The 24,007-nt window shown below is 34.8% G+C and overlaps 1 protein-coding gene across 1 annotated transcript; it reads left to right on the forward strand.

The window, feature by feature from the left end:
* The first annotated feature begins 387 nt into the window (after nt 1–387).
* Nucleotides 388–23,613, forward strand: LOC132545513 (uncharacterized). The gene is made up of 16 exons (XM_060209196.1): nt 388–559; nt 3,698–6,239; nt 6,663–6,790; nt 6,907–6,995; nt 8,210–8,286; nt 9,694–9,813; nt 10,850–14,358; nt 14,579–14,695; nt 16,500–16,714; nt 18,418–18,542; nt 18,913–19,060; nt 19,404–19,586; nt 19,820–19,884; nt 20,084–20,184; nt 20,830–20,959; nt 22,020–23,613. Exons 1-16 carry the CDS (start codon nt 388–390, stop codon nt 22,069–22,071), a joined length of 7,773 nt encoding a protein of 2,590 aa, XP_060065179.1. The 3' UTR covers nt 22,072–23,613.
* Nucleotides 23,614–24,007: the final 394 nt, after the last annotated feature.

The raw sequence follows: 24,007 nt of genomic DNA on the forward strand, positions 1-24,007 counted from the left end.
ACTCGCATTTGATTGGTCAATAAATTATAGAACCTAAAACTCTAAACTCATAACGCTGCAATGTATATTTTGTTAGACACAAACGTTATAATTATATCATAAGATAAACTTAAGATATATTCTATGTATTGGAACTGCTTTCACTATTTCTTGTTCATGACATCGGAAAGAATTATATTTACAATATCCAATGAAATTGTCGGTTCCAAAAAGTTGCGGGAACCTTGGGATGCGTAGTATGACGTGCGCAATGTCAAGAACGTAAACACAAGTCATGTGTCCTTAGAGTAGGAGGAATAACAAGAACTAAACTTACATAGTTACGTAACACTTGTTATCTAAGCTTATTCTAAATGTGTGCATAATAATCTCAGCCCGTTCGCCAACATGCCACGAAATAAGAGACTTAGTCCGACGAAACATGTTCAAAAGGAAAGTAGATCTAAAAGTACGGGGAAGGATAATCAGGATAAAATTTTCCAGTCTGTCCAAGAAATGTTTGCTGGACAGCTTGAAGCAGAAATTATCCATATGGTATTGGAGGAGTGTGATTGGAATGGTACGTTGGAAATTTCCATTGTTTCTTACTTTGATTATTTTGTTGTTTCTAAGACCCAGCTGGAACTGTGTAACTTCGTCAAGTTTACTTTTGGTGCAGGGCGAGAAGATAAAACTCCATTGGGAATTCCTCATTGGAAATCCTTTATATGGGACGTTTGACAACGTCAAATATAAATGGGTCCCAAGGGGGAATCTCAAAAGAAATTATGCTAGTTTGATTAAACACAACATTAAAACTTTCATTTCAGTTCAGTACATTAATTTCTACTTTGCTCTTTCAGCTTTAAACAGGTTGGACACAACCCCTCATATGGGAGATAGCCCTGAATTTGAGGGAGGTTTACTGCTTTGAGTAATCGTTTAGTTGCTCAACTGCAGGGTCATTCTGAAATAGAAACACAAAGTTTGTTTGAAAAAATCGTAACAAAAAGGGCATCAACTTTTTAACATGACCAAATAGCCAATGTGACAATGTATACAAATGCTTAAGAAATGTTCATTTCTGTATCTTTGTGTTAAAATGACAATTTACCACTAAGTTTGTTCTCCGTTGAATATAATGTATAGCCAGTGACAGCATTTAGTACAAATGTCAGGTGAGCATGAAATTACGCATGTTCTATTTTTAGCCACACTATAAACAGTTGATAATCAATGGAGGTGACAGAGTTTTGATTTTTACAAAAAGCAAGCTTTTCAAAACCTTTTGTGTAAAAATATTGTATTGGGTCACGTTAAAAAAATTGACAACCATTTTTGTTGCAAATATTGAAAAGAAAGTTTAAAATGACTGCATTTGGGTAACTTATTAATTATGCAACACAGTAACTATATCCCAGTAACTATATCAGGGCTCTCGATCTGCCAGATTTGGGGCCGATATTTGGCCCCATACCCAATGCAAAATAGTATCTTTTTTTTCCCAATTTAGACCCCAAGTTTTCCAAATTCTAAGGAAAACAACGTTATTTTTCCCAATTCTAAGGGCCCTGGGCCCCAGTCCCAAAATGGGGTGTGAGAGCCCTGTATATGAAGTTACACCAGTCATTCTGAGTCTTCTTCATTCAGTTACTTTTTGACTCTTGCCTGTTAGGAATGATATCCACGCCATGATTGGTTTTGAAAAATTATATGCCTTATGCTTGTTGATTAATTTTGTATACATCTGGGACAGTGTCAAATGCTGCTTGGTAATCTTTACCGATACAGTATATTATATGACTATTGTCTAGAGATTCAGTTCATTTATCCATCTTCTCCAGAAACTGGAAGCACATGAATTTTCATTATTAAAAAAACCCCATATTTTTGCTGAAAAGAGCTGTTGGCCCTCATAAATTTGTTATATGCTCTATTACCATTGTTTCCAAAACTTGACACGGCACAGATGTGAGACTGACAAGTCTTTAATTTCCTGCCACACATATTTCCCCATTTTCCAGTCATCCTGTTTGTTTCCGTTGATAATGTTTGGCTGAAAATCTACATCAGTGGTCCTGCTATTTATTGATGGTGCTGTTTTTTTTAAAAAAAAGTTGGTGACATTCCCCAATTTGAGATATTCAGTAGTTTAAAGATTTCTTTTTCCAACAGAATTAGCATTTCTTCTATCTTTTTGTTGTAGTTTTGATATGGCTCCATCCTTCAATTTTACAAAAACTGAAAAAATTAAATTGTATGTTTGCTTTTCCTTCATCTGTTTTTATTTCGATTGATTGTTTGTCTGTTAGGTATAAATATAGATATGCAATGTTTGAGTTGTTTTCGATACAATGTAGATCCAAATTACTTTAGGGTCAGATTTTGCCTTAGTTACATTGATTTTTTGATAACCTGTTCTTGCTTTACAAGTTACATAATTTATTATATTCCTTGTATATTTCTGGATCCTTACTCTTTACAAGGAGTGTTTCTTTATAATAGTGTTGCCTGGTCCACTGGAAAACTGTACTTTTTGTTTCTTCTTAATGTTTCAGCTTTGTTCGGGCAAATCTCTCTGCTGCTTCCTTCAGGGTCCTCTTGAATTTTTTTCAAATTATCAGTATATTAAATCTCTCTAATTCATTTCCTAACTCCTCATTAATCATTGTATAGCATTTTTGTAACATGTTAAGATTTCTTTTTTTGGGGCATCATAAGTCACCTTCAAAAAGTTAAGAAGTAGGTATAATTTATTACTTTGCGGACCAGTTTCGCCAGTTACGGCTCGTGGGGGCCCCATTGGTATCCATCTTCCAGTGATTGAACTAACGGACCGGCATTGATTCCTTCCTTACATTTTTCTTTTTTTTCCATTGCAAACTTGTGTTTTTATTGCACAATATGTTCAAGGGTAGCAGATAATGATTGCTTTTGCCTAGTGCACTCTTATACTCCATTGGTGAGAATGAGAGTTCATCCTTTGTTATAGCAATGTCAAGGATATGTGGGTTGTCCATTCCTCATAATCTAGTTGGTTTGTTTATATGTTGGAAGATAAAGTTATCTCACAGCTTTTGTATGAACTGAAATTCATGGTTTTCTGTTTTCTCTATTTGTGTATCCCAGTTTATTCCTGAATATTTGAAATCTCCCATCATTGCAAGATTTCTATGTGCTTTTTCAGTTGCTTCTTCTAATAATAATTAGTATCACTAGATGCTGGTGGTGACCTGTATTTTAGACCCAGAAGGATTTATTTGTTCTGGTTTTAATTTGTAGAAATGGTTTCTTGAAATGTCAAAAACGTAACTCTAAAGAATGAATATATTAATGGACTAGGGAGGTACAGGTTTTGAAACTGTTTTATTTTCAAAACAATATCTTATTGACATTCATGATATTAGTTATTTGTGTGTTGGAATAAGGCTGTTATATTCCAATAGTAGCATCATGTACATAATTCTAAAATTTGATATTAGATTTTGATAGGCAAGTTGTTTGATTAATATGAAGTTATGTTGAACATTTCTAGCAACAAACCCACATCTTTTCCTTCTTTTGTGACTCAAAATATGTTAAAAAGTAAATTTCAATCACATATCTTTAAACTGAATAAATAGAATTGCTGCAGTATTTTTACATGTATATGGCATCAACCATAATATTGGATTGAAATTCAACAGTATAGCTATTGTGCATCTTAATTCTGTTGTAGTTGAGAAAGCAGTGGACAATCTATTTGCCATTTCGGAAACTGGGATAAAGACAGACCCTGAAAATAAAAACAGACTGGCACAGATTGCACATGACATACTATGTAGTGATGTATCCAGTGACTCTATGTCTGTCAGTAGCCACTCAAGTATGGCATCAACAGAGGAGACTAGCAGTTCTCGGAGTGGTTTAACAAAATCATCCTCCAACAACTCAAGGGAGATAATTCTTAATAGTACGGAGATTGAAGGAGCTACTAGTTTTGATCCAACTATGATTGAGGTTGAACATTTTGTAAAGCCAATGCCAGTTGAAAGTGAAAACATAGACATCCTAAATCAGTATTGCGCTGATGCAGATGCCTGGGTGTCATCTGTGAATAACATTGGTGTGACTGCAGTAGACAAGGGTTACAAGAACTTTGATAGGCAGTCATTACAAAACAACATAGTAGCGGATGTTTCACCAGTCAGTAAAACAAGTCCTGTTATAATGGAAGCAGATGTGTCCTGGCCTCAGCTAAATAGTCAGGATCATACATCTGATGCAGATGGTCCACAATCTCAGCACAGTTCTTCTGTGAGTGTTATTATGAGAGAGTTGAATGTAATGTTACCTTCAAAGACACATGTAAAATCCAAATCATCTTCCTATTCCGATTACATTCATGAAGAAGGTGAAGACATCATAAAAAGACATTCTGACAGTGCAAATGTTGATATAGTAGGACATATGCCTTGTAGGGCACCTTGTAAGAGCATGACTTCCTGTGACATGAACAGAGATAGTGAAGGTCTCGTCAACACAGGCAATATCTCCAGTAATCTGACACCTGATAGTAGCACTAGCCTCAAGGATATGTTTCAGAGCAGTGGTAGCATTGATGGCAGCATACCAAGTCTGACGACAGATATAATGCAAGGAACTCAGATATCAGGCAGTGAACAAGATATTCTTGGATTTTCTTCAGCTCTCATTCCTCCTGAAGATATGGAATATAATAGTAATGAAAATTTGGATGATTCGGGGAAAAAAGTGCAAAGCTTGACAAGTAAGGGTAGTCTTAGCCGTGTTCTGATGGAACCTGAATCACCAGTATCAGTTTTTGAAAATTTAGGAAAATTAGCAGGGGAGATAGCTCATATGGAACTACAGCCACAGGTGCAATCTCATTCATCTTTGGAAATTTTTAATAGTGATGACTTTGATAATGAATTTCTTTATGGTACGAAATCAGATTTGCAAAATTCTGGCAGATTAATCAATTTTCAAACTGATGTGTATAAAGATGATGATAAATTGAATTTTAAGAGTTCGGAAAATTTAGTTAATATTGATAAAGACCATTCTGTTGTGAGCAAGAATAGACCTAATTTACAGACTTTTGACCTTGACTTCAGCAGATCAGATGGTAACACCACTTATCAAACTGCAAATTCAGGAAATGGAGAAACTGATCAATATACCAATATATTAGAAAAAATAGAAGCTTCAAATTCTGAATCTAATGTAAAAAATCTTATGCTTGATTTAGACAAAGATATGGATGAGCTTTCATCAGAGCAGATGTATGATTCAGATAACATTTCAAACTCGAGTAGTGATAGCTTAAATGAGAGTTTAACTCGGGCTTTAGATGATAGCATAAACCTAACAGATTTGGGGGTAGTAACAAATGAGAATGACAATTATGATGGTGTTGTAAGAAGCCAGAGTTGTATGGGTAGTCAGTCAGAAGATGAGTTGGGTGATGAGCTAACAACAGCATTGAACAAATCTGTGGATTTAACAAGTCCTGGCATTCAAAATGACAATGGATCCAGTCAAGTTGAATCTTCTGAGAATGTAACTACAACATCCAAAATATTACTTACACTGCATGACTCCGATAGTGATGAAAAATTGAGTAAATTTTCTGAAAAAATCAGAAAGGATGAGCTAGAGAAAAATGCACCTGTTCAAGGAAAAGAATCTCAAACTCGCACCAGGACACGTGATAGTGTAGGGTTACCTAATTTTCCTTCTAATTTATCTGTAAATGCCTGTGAATTTGTTCCAAATATTGCAACAGAAGTGCAAGCTTTGAATATGAACAAAAGCAGTAATCCCAACAAACCAAAATTTTTGACCCCCAAGTATGTGTCTGCACCGCAACCAATCAGTAGGTACAAATTTCCCATTGATGGTAAACTTCAACAACCTTTCTCATCTGGAACACAACAGACTGTGTCAGAAAACTCTCTCCCTGAAAAAGCTTGGTCAACACCGTTTAGACCGCACAACTCAACAGCTGTTGGAAATAACACTTGGAGGTCATGCAGTAACATGGGATATCCTCCCCCAAAGATTCCTGAGCACCCCCCACCTTACTGGCTTTCACCAGCTCCTTTAGTTAAACAAGCTGAGATTATTACCCAGAAGGAAACTCCCTCTTCAACAAAGCTTACAGATATACAGAAAGTTGAGATCAAGATACAAGCAGGGCACAAATGTTTTGTGATGCTCCGAGGTCTGCCGGGCAGTGGAAAGTCTACCCTAGCCAGGTGTGTTTTGAACAGTTTAGGGGAGATTATCAAAATTCAGAACAAAAATTCCATGAATTTTAGGATGTTTTGAAACCATTATAATCGATAGAAATATAAATATGTATGTAAACATGAATTGGGATGTTCAGTTTATAAAAATGTTGAACTTTCTAAAGAATATTCATTGAAATGTTTTATTTAACCATTTCTTCCAATTATTGCTGTAATACTGATTTTTAAAATACTACAAATATCTAAATTAACCAGCAAATGATATTAAGTGTGCACAATTCAACATTTGATAAGTAGGACATGTATATTTCATGTCTTGAGTGGAAAATTCTGCATCAAATCCCATATTTTGATAGTAAACATCATGCATTGTAACACTGACCTAAAGTATACTCTTTGTTTATTAATTTAACTGTTTCTATGTTTCAGGAAGTTGCAACGTGCATCTGTAAGACCAGGTGTAGTACTGTCCTCAGATGACTACTTTGTGCAGGACGGTGTCTACAAATTTGAGCCCCATCTCTTGTCTGAAGCTCATGAGTGGAACAGACTCCGAAGTATGACTTAATACCTATTTATCAACTTTCCTGGTTTATAACCAATTTCTGTTGTATGTTTACAATGTACATATTTAAATTTGGCTTATGTTTAACACTGTTGCTATCATTTTCAGCAATTCAGAACCTACATAAAGGCTGTACACCAATAATTGTGGACAACACTAACACTCAGGCATGGGAGATGAAGCCTTATGTAAAACAGGTGAATGATTTTCTTTATATTTACAGGTGGGGAAAGTTTTTAAACCATTTCATGCAAATCTACCATATTTATTTCAATGAACACCACAGAGGTGTAAAACTCTTCAAATAGACAACAGAGCTTGTATGAAAGTCTGGGACTTTTGAGCTCATGTTAGCACTTTGCTTAGAAGAAGTTGTTTTCATTTCATGATTCCTTTGACAATTATTTTGTTCAGGAATTATTAACTTGTTTATATGTTAAACTGCATGCATGGAGATTTATTTCAACACACGTTTAGTTATATAAAGGAAAAACCTCTAAAATGTGTGTGGGGATATTTGTCCATCTGCCCACATCTAAGACTGTATGCAGTGTACCAATGTCGGGCTCTGCAATCCCTTTATTACCGAATTATTGCCCTTTGTTAAAATTTTCATGTAAAGACCATAACTTGGCTTGCATTTTTACTAGGATATTGAAACTTAATGTATAGATTGGTCATATTAAATCAATGAGCAATGTACCAAAGTCATGACCCCAACCTCTTTGCCCTTTGTTAAAATTTCATGTCTGGAGAATAAGTTTACAGGCATTAAAATCAGGAAAATGATAATCGATGTATACATTGGTCATATTAAGACAATGTGCAGAGTACCAGATTTAGAGCCTACTACTCCTTAATTATAGTTATTGCCCTTTGTTAAAGCTTTCATATTCAGAGCACAACTTTGCTTTTCACTTAGATAATGGCAATGGCATTGATCATTCTAAGACAATGTGCAATGTACCAAATTTAGGTCTCACAACCCCTAACTACAGAATTATTGCCTTTCGTAAAAACTTTGGTGTCCAGAGGAAAACTTTGCTGTCATTTAAACTAGGACACTGGAAATTTGGTATTTACATTTTTCATACTAAAACAATGAGCAGTAAACAAAATTAAGAGCTCAAAACCCCATGATTACAGAATTATTGCCCATTGTTAAAATTTTGTGTCCAATAAAGTTATATTCAGGAAGCATTCATCAGTTTCGTTGATACTCTTGTTTTAGATATATTTATATAAAAGAAATTGTGTTATACATGCAATAAATAAATGTACACTAAGTTTACAGTAAAATACTCTGTAGTCTCTGAGAAGAAGGAAGCACATAACATTCTATAAAGATCTTGCTAAAATGAGTGTATTAATATTAGACATGAAAACAAGGCAATGAATTTGATAATTTTAGGCACAGAAGTTTGGTTATGACGTCTGCTTTCTGGAACCAGACACTCCATGGAAATTTCAAGCAAAGGAACTTGCCAGGTTTGTAAAATAGTGGATAGGTATAAAATATTATCCTTTCTAAATGCTTCATCAGTTTTTGTGAAGCTAAATTTTAATATTAAACAATAACATAAAGTGAAACCAATCTTTACAGTTGTCAGTAAACCTTGGACATGCTTGATGACATAACATGCATATTTGAAAATCACTAACCGATTGGAAAATTTAGATTTCATAACAGTCTAACAAAATCCATTCAGCTATAAATGTTAGGTCACCTGAGACAAAGTCTGAAGTGACCTATTGCATTCACCTTCTGTCCAACGGCATCTGGCGTTCATTAAATATTTTACATTTTCAACTTCTTTGCAATATCCAAAAGGCCCAGGGTCAAAGGAAACAGCTTTATGTAACAACACTGGGTCAGAGCAGGAGGGGAGGGGCTCATGAAGAGAAATGGGCAATATCTTTGAAACAGCTGAGATCCCCACCCCAGAACCACAAATAGCATTGCCTGGCATCAAGAGATAAAAACAATCATGCTCTGGCCACACCCCCAGGGACTTGATAATAACTTTGAAACAGCAGCAATCCCCACCCTTAAACAATTCAAACATATTCATGGTGTTAGAATCAGCCCTGTGGTTCAGCACCACACCTCGATCCTAAGTTTCTGAGTAATATCTATGTAACGGTCAAGATCGTCACATCATAACCTTATATAACAATGATGGGCAAGGAGAACTGGCCCTTAAAGTGGCTTCACCCCTCAGGACTGAATTCTGGGTTGTATCTTTGAAACATTTGAAACCTCCACTCCATAGAATAAAGAATTGCTTGGCATCAAGAGATAAACACATTCATAATGTAAGAATTGACCATAGGGTTTGGCTCACCTCTAGGAACTTTATTTCTGGGTCATATTTTGAAAAAGTTGAGATCTTAAACTGATTACTTTATAAACTCTTACCGGGCACTTAAAGAGATAGATAGTCTTGATAAAAAAATTACCCATTGGTCCTGTCCTGTCAAAGAGGTTAAGTTACTGAGCCGTCATTTGGAAATATTTAAAATACACAACCTATAGACATGTATACTATTGCTTGGCTTTAAGATTCAGTGAGTGATACAGGCCCTATGGGTCTCTTGTTTCAAATACATATAATCTTACATTCATTTCCATTGCATATTAGATGAAAACTCTGGTAAGATCTAATATTCAAACAGATACTTTGGGTTATTCTCTTATTATATCAGATAGTTGACATTTGTATTTCAGCAAGGGTTTTCAAGACCCTATTTTGAAACAAAAATGGAAAAATTGCGAAAACAAAATGAAACTACTTTATACATCTCATTTCATAAAACTTCCAGTTTAGAATGTTGAGTTGTCATTGAAACTTTATAAAGTTTGAAGAAATTGAATTATTTATTTGTATCCTTTAGGAAAAACACCCATGGTGTGCCCCTCCACAAGATCCGCATCATGTTGGAGCGTTATGAAAAGGGTTTAACAGTGGAACATGTTCTTGGAAAACCTCCCAAACAAAGTGATGAAGCCAAAAAGTATGTCACTTTAATAGGTATTGTATAGGTACTGGTATTATAGGAATTGTTGTAAAAAATGATTATGAAAGTATCTCTTTACATTAAATTTGCATTAAATTCCATGATTTTGGAATTTGATAATGTTATATTTTCTGATACATATCATCAGAATGAGGAAGTCTGAGGTAATAGTTTGGTAACTATTGATATTACATAATGTATACATACAACTTGATGCAACTGAATGATTAGGATAAACTTCTATGAATACACATATCTGAAATACTTTCCTGTAAATACACACAATAGCTATAGCTGACTTATTGGTTGGACTTACAAATCTATGTCAATGTGTAGTATTCATCGTCTTCCTGGTATCAACCTTTCATTTGAAAACTATTTATGGGGATGACAAAATCAGGATTATGATACAGGACGCAAATGAAGGTCTGGATCAGGTTTGTGTAATTAAAACCTTGAACATTTTTAAAAATCATAGGAGTGAAGTAAAACAAAATCATATTAACAACTTCATTTAAATAACTAATAGATCTAATGTCATGATATGAAGCTTTATGCATATGGATGTCCTTGACCCCTTTTTTACGGCACATGGGTCAAATATACTGAAATGTTTTTAAGAAATTTTGAATAAGCTAATCTGCTAAAGGCAGATGTCATGTCATGATATTTTGCCAGTTGCAAGTAGGGATTAATGGCTATAAGCAGTATGATAAACAGTGTTTTTTCTCACTTGATTATACAGCAGTTTTTGCCTTCATAATGTGGGAAAATATAGCAGATTTTTTATGAATTGGGAAAATATTCTTTGATTTTGCTTTGTTTTGGGAAAAAACACACATTTTGGTTAGGTAAACACTTTTTTCTTGGCTGTGAAAAAGGGCAACAAAGTTAACTGATCGGTAATAGGTTTTTTAGATGCATTAGGTCACTTCCTGAAAACTTTATACTTACACTTTCAGCCTGCTGATTTGTCCTAAAATTGTAAATCTAATGATGAAGACTTATTCAGGTTGTAAATGAATATTTTCAGAATTATTAGTGATCAGAAAACTCACCATAAGGAAAAAACGATGCACACAGATGGTGTAACCCAGCCTGGTTGGAGACATTCACAAAGTTCATTGGTACAACAATATGCTAATAGTCTTGGCAAGGGTCAGAAACAGCATGCTCAGCAACCAAAGTCCAAACATACACTAAATTCACCCACAAAGAGGAATGAAAAGGTTATGGAAGATATATTTAGTGAAAGCCCTGGAGTTTTTTTACTGTCTTCTGTAGTATCTAGTGTGTCAGACTGTAACCAAACACAACAGTCCCCGACAGTGGTTCCTCATACAGATCTCAATCCACTCTCATTACCTTCATGTAGTAATGAAAATAACAACAACATTTCTCAGGCAGATTGGAAAATGTGTGAGCAATCCCGCCAATCTGATTCAGTCCGTCAATTCAGCAGATCTGACCACAAAAATGTTGCGGTCGATAGTTCCACTGCAGGGATGACTAGCATGGACATGGACAGAGGTCTCCCTTTGGATAAACAATTGGTTGAAACTCCAGCTGCTGTTGAAAATATGGGTCAGCAGACAGAATCTCTTGAAATAATTCCCAATAAGGATCTAGCAGTCATCTCTCCCAGAGAGTTACATGATACAACTCCTGTTGAATCAGAATTGGAGGACACTGGAAATTCTAGTTCACCAAGATCACACAAAGGCAGCATGGCTGGAAACATGAAGAACATGTCACCTAGAAGCCAGAGTAGTGGTGTGAGAGATTCCAGCTCTTCATCTGAAGGTACATTTCACACATGCTGCGAGATGTTGACAGACCAGGAGGAAGTCATTTCGTCTGTACAGGAGGATCAAGCCATTGACTCCCAGGAAACTTCAATAGACCTGTCAAATTTGTCATCATTGGAGGAGGGTGCAGATAGCATTATAGAGTCCAATAACATTTCAGAGGTAGAACATGGTCCTGTTATACCTGACAGAGCTTCAGAACCAGATGACTGCTCAGATTGTCCTGTGGTATCGGACAAGAAACCTGGTTTTATACAGCATCATGCAACCTCAGGAGGCCATTGTATTCAGAACACAGAAGAAGAAAACAAAGATGCTCAAAAGACAGACGATCAAGACATCGAAATTCAAAAGTTATACATTGATGAAAATGATACTCAAAATAAACCTGAAGATCATCCTGATTCTCAAAAGATGCCTGGAGATAGTGCTAATATGCAAAAGACATCCAAAAATGATGATACACACCAAATATCAGAAGATGACCATATCTCCTCACAGTCAACAGTAGATGTTCTTGACAGCCAACAAACATTAGTAGAAAACCTCGATACTGAACAAATAACAGAAGATCATCTTAATCCCAAGCAGACAATGTCAGATGAACTTGACACCCACCAGACATTAGTGAGTGGAACATTAGTCATTGTTGATGGGTTGACAACCAAAGATGAGATGGTAGCTTCCAATGATGAAATTCTGACAGATAAATTTGCAATGGAAGAAAACATAGATGTAAAACAAAAAGTGGGCTCACCAGAAGTGATGATTGATCAACATAATATCAACACCTTAGAGGATAGCAAAGTCAGAAAAGGGATTGAAACTGGAACCAAATATTCATCAGAGGACATTCCCCAGAATGTGAAAGACACTGTGGATGAACTTATCAGAGATAATGTAGGGAGTGACTTAAATTACTCCATAGACTTCAGTGTAACAGCTAATGAACTAAAAGCCATTCTTCTCTTCACAGACTTGGATGAGGATGAGAAAGTGGTGGCTGAGCAGTACATCAGTTACAGGTTATGTGGCAATAGATCAGAAGCATATAGCACAACAACTTCCCAACAAAAAATATTAGATGAAGAGACTGCTAATTCATCACCCATTATCCAGGAGGACTTAAATGAACAAATCCTGAATAGAGATTTTTACTCTGCACAAATTTTGGATTGGGAGGAACCAAAACCAGCTAGAAAACAGCGAATTAGCAAACATCCAAAGGTGAAAAATGTTCAAGAATTATCAAATTTGAAAAAAGATGTTAAAAAAACAGAAAATGAATCTTTAAGAATTCCAATGGAACATGGACTTGAAAATCAAAAGGTTTTAAAAACATTAAGTAATGTGGAACAAGAGGATATAAATATGTGGACATGTCCTCAAAGACAAAGGCAGAAACGTACACGTAATTATAGAAAACATGCAACTAGTCCACCAGTTGATGACACAGACCAGAAAATATCCACTGAGTCCAAGATAGAACCTTTGGTTACCTCAGTTGCTTGTCAGGCTCTGACAAAGGAAGCAGAGGAAGATTGCAGTCAATCTTCTCAGTCTCAATTATCCCTGGAACCTTCTCCAACCAAACCAGCAAAGAAGAAATCAAATCGGAGGAAACTTGATCCATACAAACAAGGGCCGTTCCTAGAGGCTGAGGTAAAGGAGAAAGTGATTGGTGCTGACTGGACTTTTCCTGAATTGTCAGAATCTGTTCTGAAACCAGATATCCCTCAGAAAAAGAAAGTGCTGTGTTTGTTGGAACATGAAACCTACATTACAACAAGGGACTTAAAGGTGCTAAACGCTGTCAACAGAGGAGATGACCCAACACACTTGATTGGAGGTAGAAAATGTTACCATATCTTAGCCGCTCAAAACAAGGATATCAGTGGGGAGGTATCCAACTTGGAGGTCAGCAGTGTAAAATGCGTGGAAGCACAACACTGTGTTGATAGAGGCACTATGACTGAAGAAAACGTTGAAGCAGACATTGACTTTCTACAAAATAGTTTCCCAACTATTCCCATTGATGAGCTCTCTGAGGTTTTACGTCAGTGTGGAAACAACCTTCAATGGGCCATCAACCTACTTCTTGACTGGAAATACAACATTCCTCTCAGCTCTGATGACAAGGAGAAGTTTGTTAGCAGAATGTTTCAGCTCCAAAAATCACCTACTGTACCAAAATTTTCATTCTCTGCAGGACAACGTCCTGTTGTGCAGTCACCCACATCTCTGCTAGACATATGTGTAAGGTATGTGGAGTCCCAGCACATCGCTCCGAGACAGGATGTGGAACATCAAATCATAATGAGTAGTCAACAGCGACTCCATTCCATAGAAGAAAATATCAGATTGAAACGAACACATTCTCGAACATTTACCCAGAGTGCAGTTCCCGATGATGAATTCAATGAGAACATTCTTAAAGAATTGATTTCCATGACTGAACAAGCATCCTCTGATAGTACAAGTGACGCCAGTGATGACAAGGTTGTGCTAGACAACCAGCTGGATATTTCCTATGTAGAGTCATGGACAGCCAACCAGGCAAATGATTTCACAAAGGGGCCAAGTATGGAGAGTTCAGCCAGTGGAAATAGATCTGATGAAGAAGCACATGACTTTCAAGCATTGCAGAGCTCTACACCAGTCATGGCTATTCAGCTTTCAGGGGAGACAATCCAAGACCTTCAAAGGCAGTTTGGACCAATCTCACATTTATCAGGTATTGTAGTCATTTCTCTTTCCAAAACTGTTATAGATAGAATTGAATTTATTTATTAAAGTGAATGATTGTCCTGTTACAGGATAAACTGAAGAAAATTTGGATGATGTTATTGTGATATTGCTATCATTACCACAGTAACTATACATGTATTGCATTAAACTGTTTTGTTTATTGACATTTACTGGGGATGGCTGTACGAGTAAGGACTGTGTTTCAGGTGTGAAAGGTGATGTAGTAGTTCCCCTGGATTATAGAACTGCCCAAGCACTACACCGATGTTTGATGCTTACCATTAATCAGCAGACAGTGGACAGACAGAAACAGATGCTAGAAGGTCAGTTGTGGTTTATCACTTCTCAAGTCAGGGAGAAAGACTGATGCATAATGATATAGAATTTACTGTTAATGAGGCACAAACACTTATATCGGTCCCTATTCATATCCATCATGAAAATATTAGAGCAAACATGATGGGATGGATTTGAATGCAGATGCATAGAAATATTCAATGTAAGTCCTGACAAACCATTTTTTTTTGGAAGCAGTGAGATGGCATGATGGCTTCTCTTGCAGCCATCTTTAATATATTTCTAACAAATTCTTCTATTGAAGATCGTGAGAGTTTGATACAGTAGACCCAAACAATGAATATAATTGTATCATACAGCTGCATTGTCCTTGTAGGACTAATTAGTCTATCTAAGGGCCTAAATTTTGAAGTCTAAAGGGTGACTGAGATTAATACAAGGTGATCAAAAGTAATGTCAAAATCTTGATATGGAGGTGCACTAGACCCATAATTCATCAAATTTCATAATTTCATATGGCTGATGATTTTAGAAGTACAAGTGTATATTCTGAACCATGCCACTCTTTGAATGAATTCAAACATGGCATGCAAGTTATGACAAACCTGCGGGAATAGTCTGAATCTCTTGATCAAGTGTTATACATTCTGTGGTCAGTCTTAAAAATCTGCACATTTAAGGAAAAATTTTTTTTTTGTTAGTGTTGAAATGTTGAAATATTTGTTTAGAAATGCAGTTTACACACCATTACAAGACAAAAAAGAAAGATATCTATTTATATTAGTATTTTGAAAGCATTTTTATTTATGCTCCTTAAAAAGCAATATTTTTTTTCTTCTATAGTAATCATGGTGTCCATCTATCTGTTTGTCTGTCTGGCTGTCAGCACTTTAGTGTCTATGTGATGAGTTTCCTTGGGCCAATCAAACTTAAACTTCATACAGTGCTTCCTTATTGAAAGTGCTTGCATAGGTCACTGTTACTATGTAAAAATTCAATTTTGCTTCGGTAAATCTATCCCAAAATTCATACAATACTTCTTTACTGAAAGTGTTTGCTTGGGATTTCCTAACAGTTTTGAAGGTCAAAGGTCACTGTTACTATAAATAGAAAAATAAGTTTCCTTGCCCAATGAGTTTTTTTACTAAAGTTTGTTTTGGTCAATCAGACTTGAACCTCATACAATGCTTCCTTACAAAAATGCTGCTTTGGGTTGCTTTTCAGGTTCCATGGTCAATGGTCCAAATTACTGTTATTCTAAGTAGAACAACAGGCATACTAACAAATACGTCCAGCTTCATGTCATACAAAAATATAGAATATTTCTCAATGAGATCACTATGGCGACCATATAATTCCCCATAATTTTCATCACCCTGCATCTTTTGAACCCTTGTATTATGAGTTGGTCAGCCAGTTGACAACTTCTTAAGTGAAATCAGTTTCTGTGAATTTGCTTCACACAATGCTTCCTTACCAAAGGTGCTTGTTTGTGATATTGCTTAGTATATCCCAAGTTCTAAGGTCAAGGCCACTGTTATTATAAATTAAAAAATTCAGATTGTTGAATGTATTTGTAAATATATTTTTGTATTTTTTCGTAATAGTCTTTCTTGACTTCTGTGGCAGAGTGTATTTAAGGTCTTGTCAGTAATCTGACAGTCTTGGGGTGTGTGTATCAAGGGTGGGTCGATGGGGGAGGGATTTCCAGCCATATGGCAGGACCTTGCTGACATCTCGCATTCTAATTTGCTTTAAAAAAAAAAAATTAATATTTGGTACAATTTACATTGTGTATTGATTCTATATTTATATTGATATACTCCATAGATGAAGCTTTTGCCCGTCGACTCCAGGATGAAGAAATACTTAAAACAAGAAATCAGCCTCCTCCATCATTCAACCCACCTCCTATGAATCATTCATTGCCCCTGGGAGGGGTCAATCAAGTTCAGCACAAGCAGCATCCTAAAGAGCAAGGGGTAACTTCCCTGAAAGATATCATGGTGGAGGAGATGGAACGCGAGAGAAGAAAAGAGGAAGAGGTATGTTGTGAGGTTTTTATAATGCTGGCATTTATAACCTAATCAGTTTCATTGGTTCATTAGGTCCAAAGTTCGGGATATTTTTGGTTTCTTGGCACCATGTCTATTTCTTAAGGTAAAACCAAAATTCATAAAATGGAAAGAGAAATTATTGGGTACAAATTGTAAGTTGATTCAATAACAAGGTATGCATTTGGTTTGCACATTGTCAATGCAATCAGTAATAGCTCTGCCAATCTCTCCTCGGATTGGATTGATGGAAACATCTAAGATCTTTGTTTATTGCCCAGACTAAAACACAAAACTGAAATACAACTGATCAAAGTTAAGTCAAAAGTTGGGATATAATTGATTTCATCTGAATAGACAATACCCAATGGACAGACTATATTATCTTTTGATATCTTTGATGTAGAAAGAACTGATATGATAAAACTTTTGAGAGTTATTGCCTTATAAATTTCTTATAGGTAAGTTACAATAAATATTTTCCATTTTTTTTTTATTGGAAGAATGCAAAACCCAATACAGATAAGTGAACATAATATTTCACAGCTTGAAGAGAAGATGTTACAGGAAACAAATATACATTTAACAGATGTATTGAAGATTTTAGAGATATGATAGTTGTACTATGATTGTTTGTATAGGATTCTGATGATGCTGACGACACATCAGATGAGGTAGACCTCCAATTGTTTCTATTCTTTGTTGAGATTGTTTCAGCAGTTTAAGAAAAATGTTCTTTTGTAAATTATTCTCTTGAGTTTCTGAACAAAATCTTCCACCAATTTTCACAATTTTTGTCACAATTTTTTATTTTAATTCTATTTCTGAGTTGTCTGTGGGTTAATAATTGGATGTGAATGTTTCAGCATTTAACAGTCAGGAAGAATTTTTGAAAACAGTCCAAAGAATATTTTCTTTTTTACATAATTGCTCAGTATTGCAAATATTTTCCAAGCTGGAAATAATTCAGTTCTTTAAAATGTAAAGTAATGAAGTTAAAAAATTTTTAATTTTCCTGGACAACTCTCCAAATTGTATGAAAACAAGGTAAAATTTTAGAAAATATACTGAATATGATGAATTAATTGAGAGAATCAGTTGATTTCACTCTTGTTTGACATTCCTTGAGATCTCATTATAGTATTCCATTAAGCCTTGTTGCTTTTATTATGTTTTTTAAAATTATTGTCTTGTTTGCCTGATTCTGTCTCCATACCACTGGAAGATTAACCCTGTTATCACAATCAAAGATAATTTAATGGGACATGGTACATATTAATGATGATGTAAAAATAAACATTGTACATGCAGTGGTATGGGGAGTAGATTATTAGGTTGTTTGGTTTTTACAATTCTGCATGGTTGTGTATTCAGTAATATTTCAGGTCATAAACTGCATTTTTAAAATGAATGGGTTTTTTTCTAACACATGGAGTCTACATAATTATCAATTAAACCTAACTTATTTTCATGAGTACCTAATAAAATCAACTGAAATGAACAATCAAGCTTGTGCTTTGGTGTTTTCAGTCTTTAGTATTCAATGATGTTACTCCAAGAGTTCTTGAATGTTTGAAATTAATGACCAGAGAATATCTTAATTATTTCAGATGAAAATGTCTTAAAATCCAAATTTTTCTTTTAGGAAAATAGATTTTATATTCTATGAAATCATCCTATTTTGAATTTCTTAGATAAAGCTTTTGGAGGCCAGTGGTAACCACAATGTGTTAGCTAACCGACTTAAGAGGAAAAAATTGTATGAGCAGTTCCCTGGGATAGATGAGACCCTGCTGGACGACATATACAGGGATAACAGGTGAACACTGTTTTATTTTAATTTTTGCTTTGTGATATTACAAGGAAAAGAAATTGTAAATTATAGATGTGGTAGTGATTAGGTTTGGAAAAAAGATAGTCACAAATGTAACGCGTGCTATTGGTCAGAAAAGGATGTAAATTTTCAATCCTACCTTGTCCCCATATCTGTACCTACCGCGGTATCTGAAGGTACTTAGTTATAGATACTTTACCTCCTAAAGCACTTGGTCTTTTCAAATATTGATTTACATAATTAATTATTGATACCATATTACATTTATAAAGGGCCAAGACAAGAATTCCAGTCTATATGTAGCTTTATTGGTAATGTAATTATGATCCCAAATTTGATTTGATACTTTTTTCAGTTACAACCTGGACAACACTGTTTTAGCCATCCGTGGGTTTTTGACACATGATACAACTCCTCCTAAAAATGTTCGGACTCAAGAGGCCAGTGAAGCATATGAAGAAAAGCTACTAGCAGCTGCCAAACAGCAAAGTCTTCAGGAAATGGTAGGGAAAGAGCACTCTGATGTCTTTGGAATGATTCAGAAGTGGATTTATTAGCAAAATTTCTGAAGAATTCTTTGACAAATACAGCCATGTTTCAAGAAATATCTGAATTATTAAATGGGCATTAAATTACATTCAGAGTGGTAATCCAATTGTTTCTGGTTTTTGTAACATTCGGTGACACGCTTATGTACATAATACCATTTATTTTACCACTGTTAAATTACTTTCTCACTAAGAAAAGTTCTATATTGGTTTGCAATTTTGAAGTTTTTACAAATTAGTTTGAATTTTATTTACGAGAATTCTACTTCAGGTCTGTGTCATAACTTTTCTGTCCTAGATGGATTCATACATGTACAGTCCTGAGGAGAGAAAAACTTACCAAGAACATGAAGACCCAGACTATGATGACTTCAGAGCTGAAGCTAACATTCACCATCGCCTCAGGCATGAGTGTTTCCAGAAGGCACAGGAGGCATACAGGCGTGGCATGAGAGATGTTGCCTCATTCTACTCCAGACAGGTACACATCAATAATGCCTGCTTACTTCAGTTCTGTAGAGGAAGTCTACTGTTATTTTATTAATGATATGGTTTTATCACACTGTGATCACATCTTCAGTACTTCTGATATAAACATGGCAAGGTAAACATACTTTTACTGAGGTATGTTTCCATCAAAGCACGATTACTTGCATTAATTTGCATGTTTTACATGTTTTACATATTCCACTTAAAAATCTTTTCTTTGTGTAGGGTCATGGCCATTCGCAGAAGATTAAGGAGGCAAACCAACGAGCAGCTGAGAAAATACTCCAGAGGTGACTCATTCTAATATTTTCTATTTCCATAATCACCAAGATATCATAATTTTAAATTGAGGTCTGATATTGTACATTTTCATAAATGTTTTGCCTATTAATATAATTTCCCATGGTGATACAAATCTCTGTTGTGTTCCTTATTTAAAGAGATTATCAAGAGAATGTAGTGTATGTCATCTTTGAATCTTTGATATAGAAATTCCCTGTTGAAAGAGAGATCTGCCATCGATCTTCATGGACTACATGTGGATGAAGCTATTGAAGCCTTAGAAAGAATTATTCCAGAAAGGGAAGAAGGTAATGCTACCTCTTGACGACCTCATCATTATTTTGATACATTAGCACATCAGCATTATGACCTAAGAATCTCCTATCTATATAGGCCTCCTGCTTTTATTGGCCTTAAGTACACCTCATTATACTGTCAAATGGGTGAATTCATTATACTGTCAAAAGGGTGGATTCATTATACTGTCAAAAGGGTGGATTCATTATATTGTCAAAAGGGTGGGTTCATTATACTGTCAAAAGAGTGGATTCATTATACTGTCAAAAAGGTGGATTCATTATACTGTCAAAAGGGTGGATTCATTTTACTGTCAAAAGGGTGGATTCATTATACTTTCAAAAAGGTTGATTGCAGACCTGTGGATTTTTTTGTGTTCATTGCAGGAATTTATTATCTATCTGTCTACACTTTGGTGGTAATCAGAGAGTATAAGACAGGCTAAGAGCAATTCTGATTTCATTGAGGAATATCTAATGGATTTAAGATACTGTTATTTAAAAGTAATCTCAGATCTTCAAAAGAGATACAGAAAAGGAAGGTCATGATTTCAGTTATGTTTTATGTAGATATGTATTTTTAGAAAATGGAAGAGACAGATGTTCCTGTATAATTTGATTAAGTGTAAATGGATAATTTTTGTGTTTCTGTTGTAGATTTAAAGGCCAACCCTGACAAGAGGAAGCAGCATCTAGTCATCATCACCGGTAGGGGGAGTCACAGTAGAGGTGGCATAGCTAGGATACGTCCAGCTGTTCTTCGATTCCTTGTTGCCAATGGTTACAAGTAAGTTCTGATTTTTATCAAATTGTGGGCTATTGAAATTGCCCTACATTTATATTATGTTGTCTGGTGATCCATCCTTAAAGAATTCTTGTTATCATCATTTCTTGAGAAGCACTGGACAGAGCTTTTTCAAATTTTATGAATAGGTTTTGGGACTGATCAGAAAAACAGATATGGCGAAATTGGAATTTGACAATGAAAGTTTTATTATCTCTGTATCTTGATTATCTTTCTCAAATTTCATTTAGGTTCCCCTTCATTACTAGTTGTTCACTTACAATTTTGGAATTAGTGGAAAAAATGGCTCAAGGGTGGCCCTTATAGATTTTGACAATGAAAGTTTGTTACCACTATTTCTTCTTGAGAAGTACAAGATCAATCGTTCTCCAAATTTGTAGATAGGTTCTCCTCATTCTCTAGTGTGCCCTATTTATCTTGTCTTGTCCTTATGTCAGTAATCCTGGTCCTACTGGTCCAAATGATATTAAAGTAAGAATGGCAACTTGACAGTCTGAAATGACGTCATCTTGTTGAGTTTATTTATCATCATAACTATCCAACGTCAAAGAATGTGCTGTTCCCAAAAGTTTTTTGTGCATTTTTTTTTCAAATCCACTTTTTAAAAAATTTACTAAAAAGAATATTTAATGGTTTCCTGTTTAATAATTTCACTGATATGACAATACATCTATATTTTTCAGTTATGAATCACTCACATGAAAAAAGAAATATTCTGTCATGCTCATGAAATTGTATATTAACTTTGAAACCATTAGCTATTGGTACTGTCGATTTAGAATTAATTCTTCCTCTACAACCTGCATCTCTTATTTAATAAAGGCAAGATAACACAAAACATGGTGGCTTTGTGACAGCAAAACAATCTGAAAATACTTGATTTACTGTATGTCGGAACGGATCTTTTATGTAACATCCCATCATATTTATTACAAAATTTTACTTGTATCTGTCACGAGAGACATCATTGAACATAACCAAGATATCTTGATTGAAATCTGCAAATGACATGATTTCTCACTTTTTCTTTTTTTTCTTTCAGGTACAGTGAGATTTACAAAGGATGCTTTAAAATTTTACTAAAATATCGATGACATTTACAGACCCCACAGGACATTTGAAACACCATCTTAAGAGCGACTCTTAACAGAACTTTGGTTCCTCAGACACACAGGAAATAATATGCTAGGTCCTGTGTCCTCAAGGCAGCTATAGATCATACAAATGGCAGTTTTTGATATCTCTGTACAAATAACATGACTTTTGTATACCAGGGTACAAAAGGTGTTGAAGAATATGCAGGATGGCAACACTCATCCTTAAAGTACAGTATTTTTGTTTTTAATAATGTATTACAGAAGTGAAATTAACATTGTAGTGTTAATTGATATCATCCATTGTTCCCACCTACAGTAAAGACAATAGCAGCTATCTTGATATTGTTTAGATATCAATGTTTTAATATGTCTACTTAATTTTTAATCTTTCAGGTAGGAAGAACACACATTTAATCATTATGAGTTGTTATACCCTAGTTTTAAAATCATCCATTAAGGGATAGTTTGGAATTTACAATTTTTAAAAACTCTCTAGATGTGAACAGTTGTTTGTGACTTTTAATGTCTGGTTTATAGATTTCACTTTTACATATTATTTTGAAGATCGTGTATTTCTTTAAAGCAAAATGTTTTGATCTATCTCAATTCACCAGTATTGAATACCTGTGTATTCATCAGATAAGATTGTAACAGCATATTTTATTTGAAGCCTGTACATAATTTACCATTGTGGTAAGTTTCCACTGGATGTGGTGTAATTTTCACCGTCAAAATTGAAACTCCTCCAAAAATCATAAATCTCCAACAAAACGCAATATTAGAAATTCTAAACTTATAAAGAATAGTGAGTATTTAAACAGTTATTTTAGAATTAATCAATGTTAACTTTAGAAGGCAATGGCAATGTTTATTTTGGGTGGACATGGGAAATAAGGGGGTTGGGGGCTGATGTTACAGAATACTATATAGTTGTTAAATTTCACAGTGCTAATATTTCACAGTTGTCCCAGCTTGAGCAAGTTTGCTGGTATTAATTTATGTGTATATCTATGTACCCATGTGTACAGGGTATAACAGATATTTTCTAAGATTTTCATTCCCTTTAGAAATGTTTGCTGAATGTTTGCTTTAGTGATAAATTTATTGACTGTGAATATGGCAAAATTAACTCACCGACCCCAAATAATACAGCAGCTGAATTAACTCTTTGTTTCCAAGAAATACTCCGGATAAATACAAGATTCATGAGTTAAGCAGCAGAGAAAACTAATTCAGGCAACTTGTAAGTATTGTGAGGATGTGTCACTTGGACAATTACCAGCAATTATCTTCACTGATTTGACGAGAAGATTTTAATGTGTTTATTCAGATTATATTAATTTCATCCATACATTTATCAGAATTTTTTTTTATTTTCTACTTGTGATATTTAAATGTTATTTTGATGTTTTTCAAGTCACAATGACAAGGTAGCAGAGTCTTGACAGTTCTTAATTGTTTTTGATGACATTTGTATTGTGTACAATTTGTTTTAAAATAGAAAATGCATATTTTTAAGGATAATTTTAATATTTTCCACAAGATGTCTTGAATTGTAAAATTTGTACTAAATTAGTATATTTTATTAAACATTTCAATTGTTTGTACCTTTTTAACATTCGCACAATAAATTTATGACAAATTTGTGAATGACTCGTATTTTCTTTTAAAGATGAATGTAACCAATATCTCATATACCACAAATCAACCATATGAATATTTTACATTGAGATAGGCCATTAGTATGTTACTTGCTGATGTGACTGTGTCACATGTTCCACCTCAGAGCTGTTACATTGGCAAGGCATCTGAGTCAAATAGAGAGACGAAACAGCCATGCCATTGTGGAGTATTTCTTATATCTTTTTGATGCCAACCGATTGGATCATTTTTGCTTCAATTGTTTTAACATTTTTCCAAAACAAAAAAGATG

This window comes from Ylistrum balloti, unplaced genomic scaffold, assembly GCF_031769215.1.
Source record: "Ylistrum balloti isolate Yb309-2 unplaced genomic scaffold, AGI_CSIRO_Ybal_v1 Utg369850, whole genome shotgun sequence".
NCBI lineage: Eukaryota > Metazoa > Mollusca > Bivalvia > Pectinida > Pectinidae > Ylistrum > Ylistrum balloti.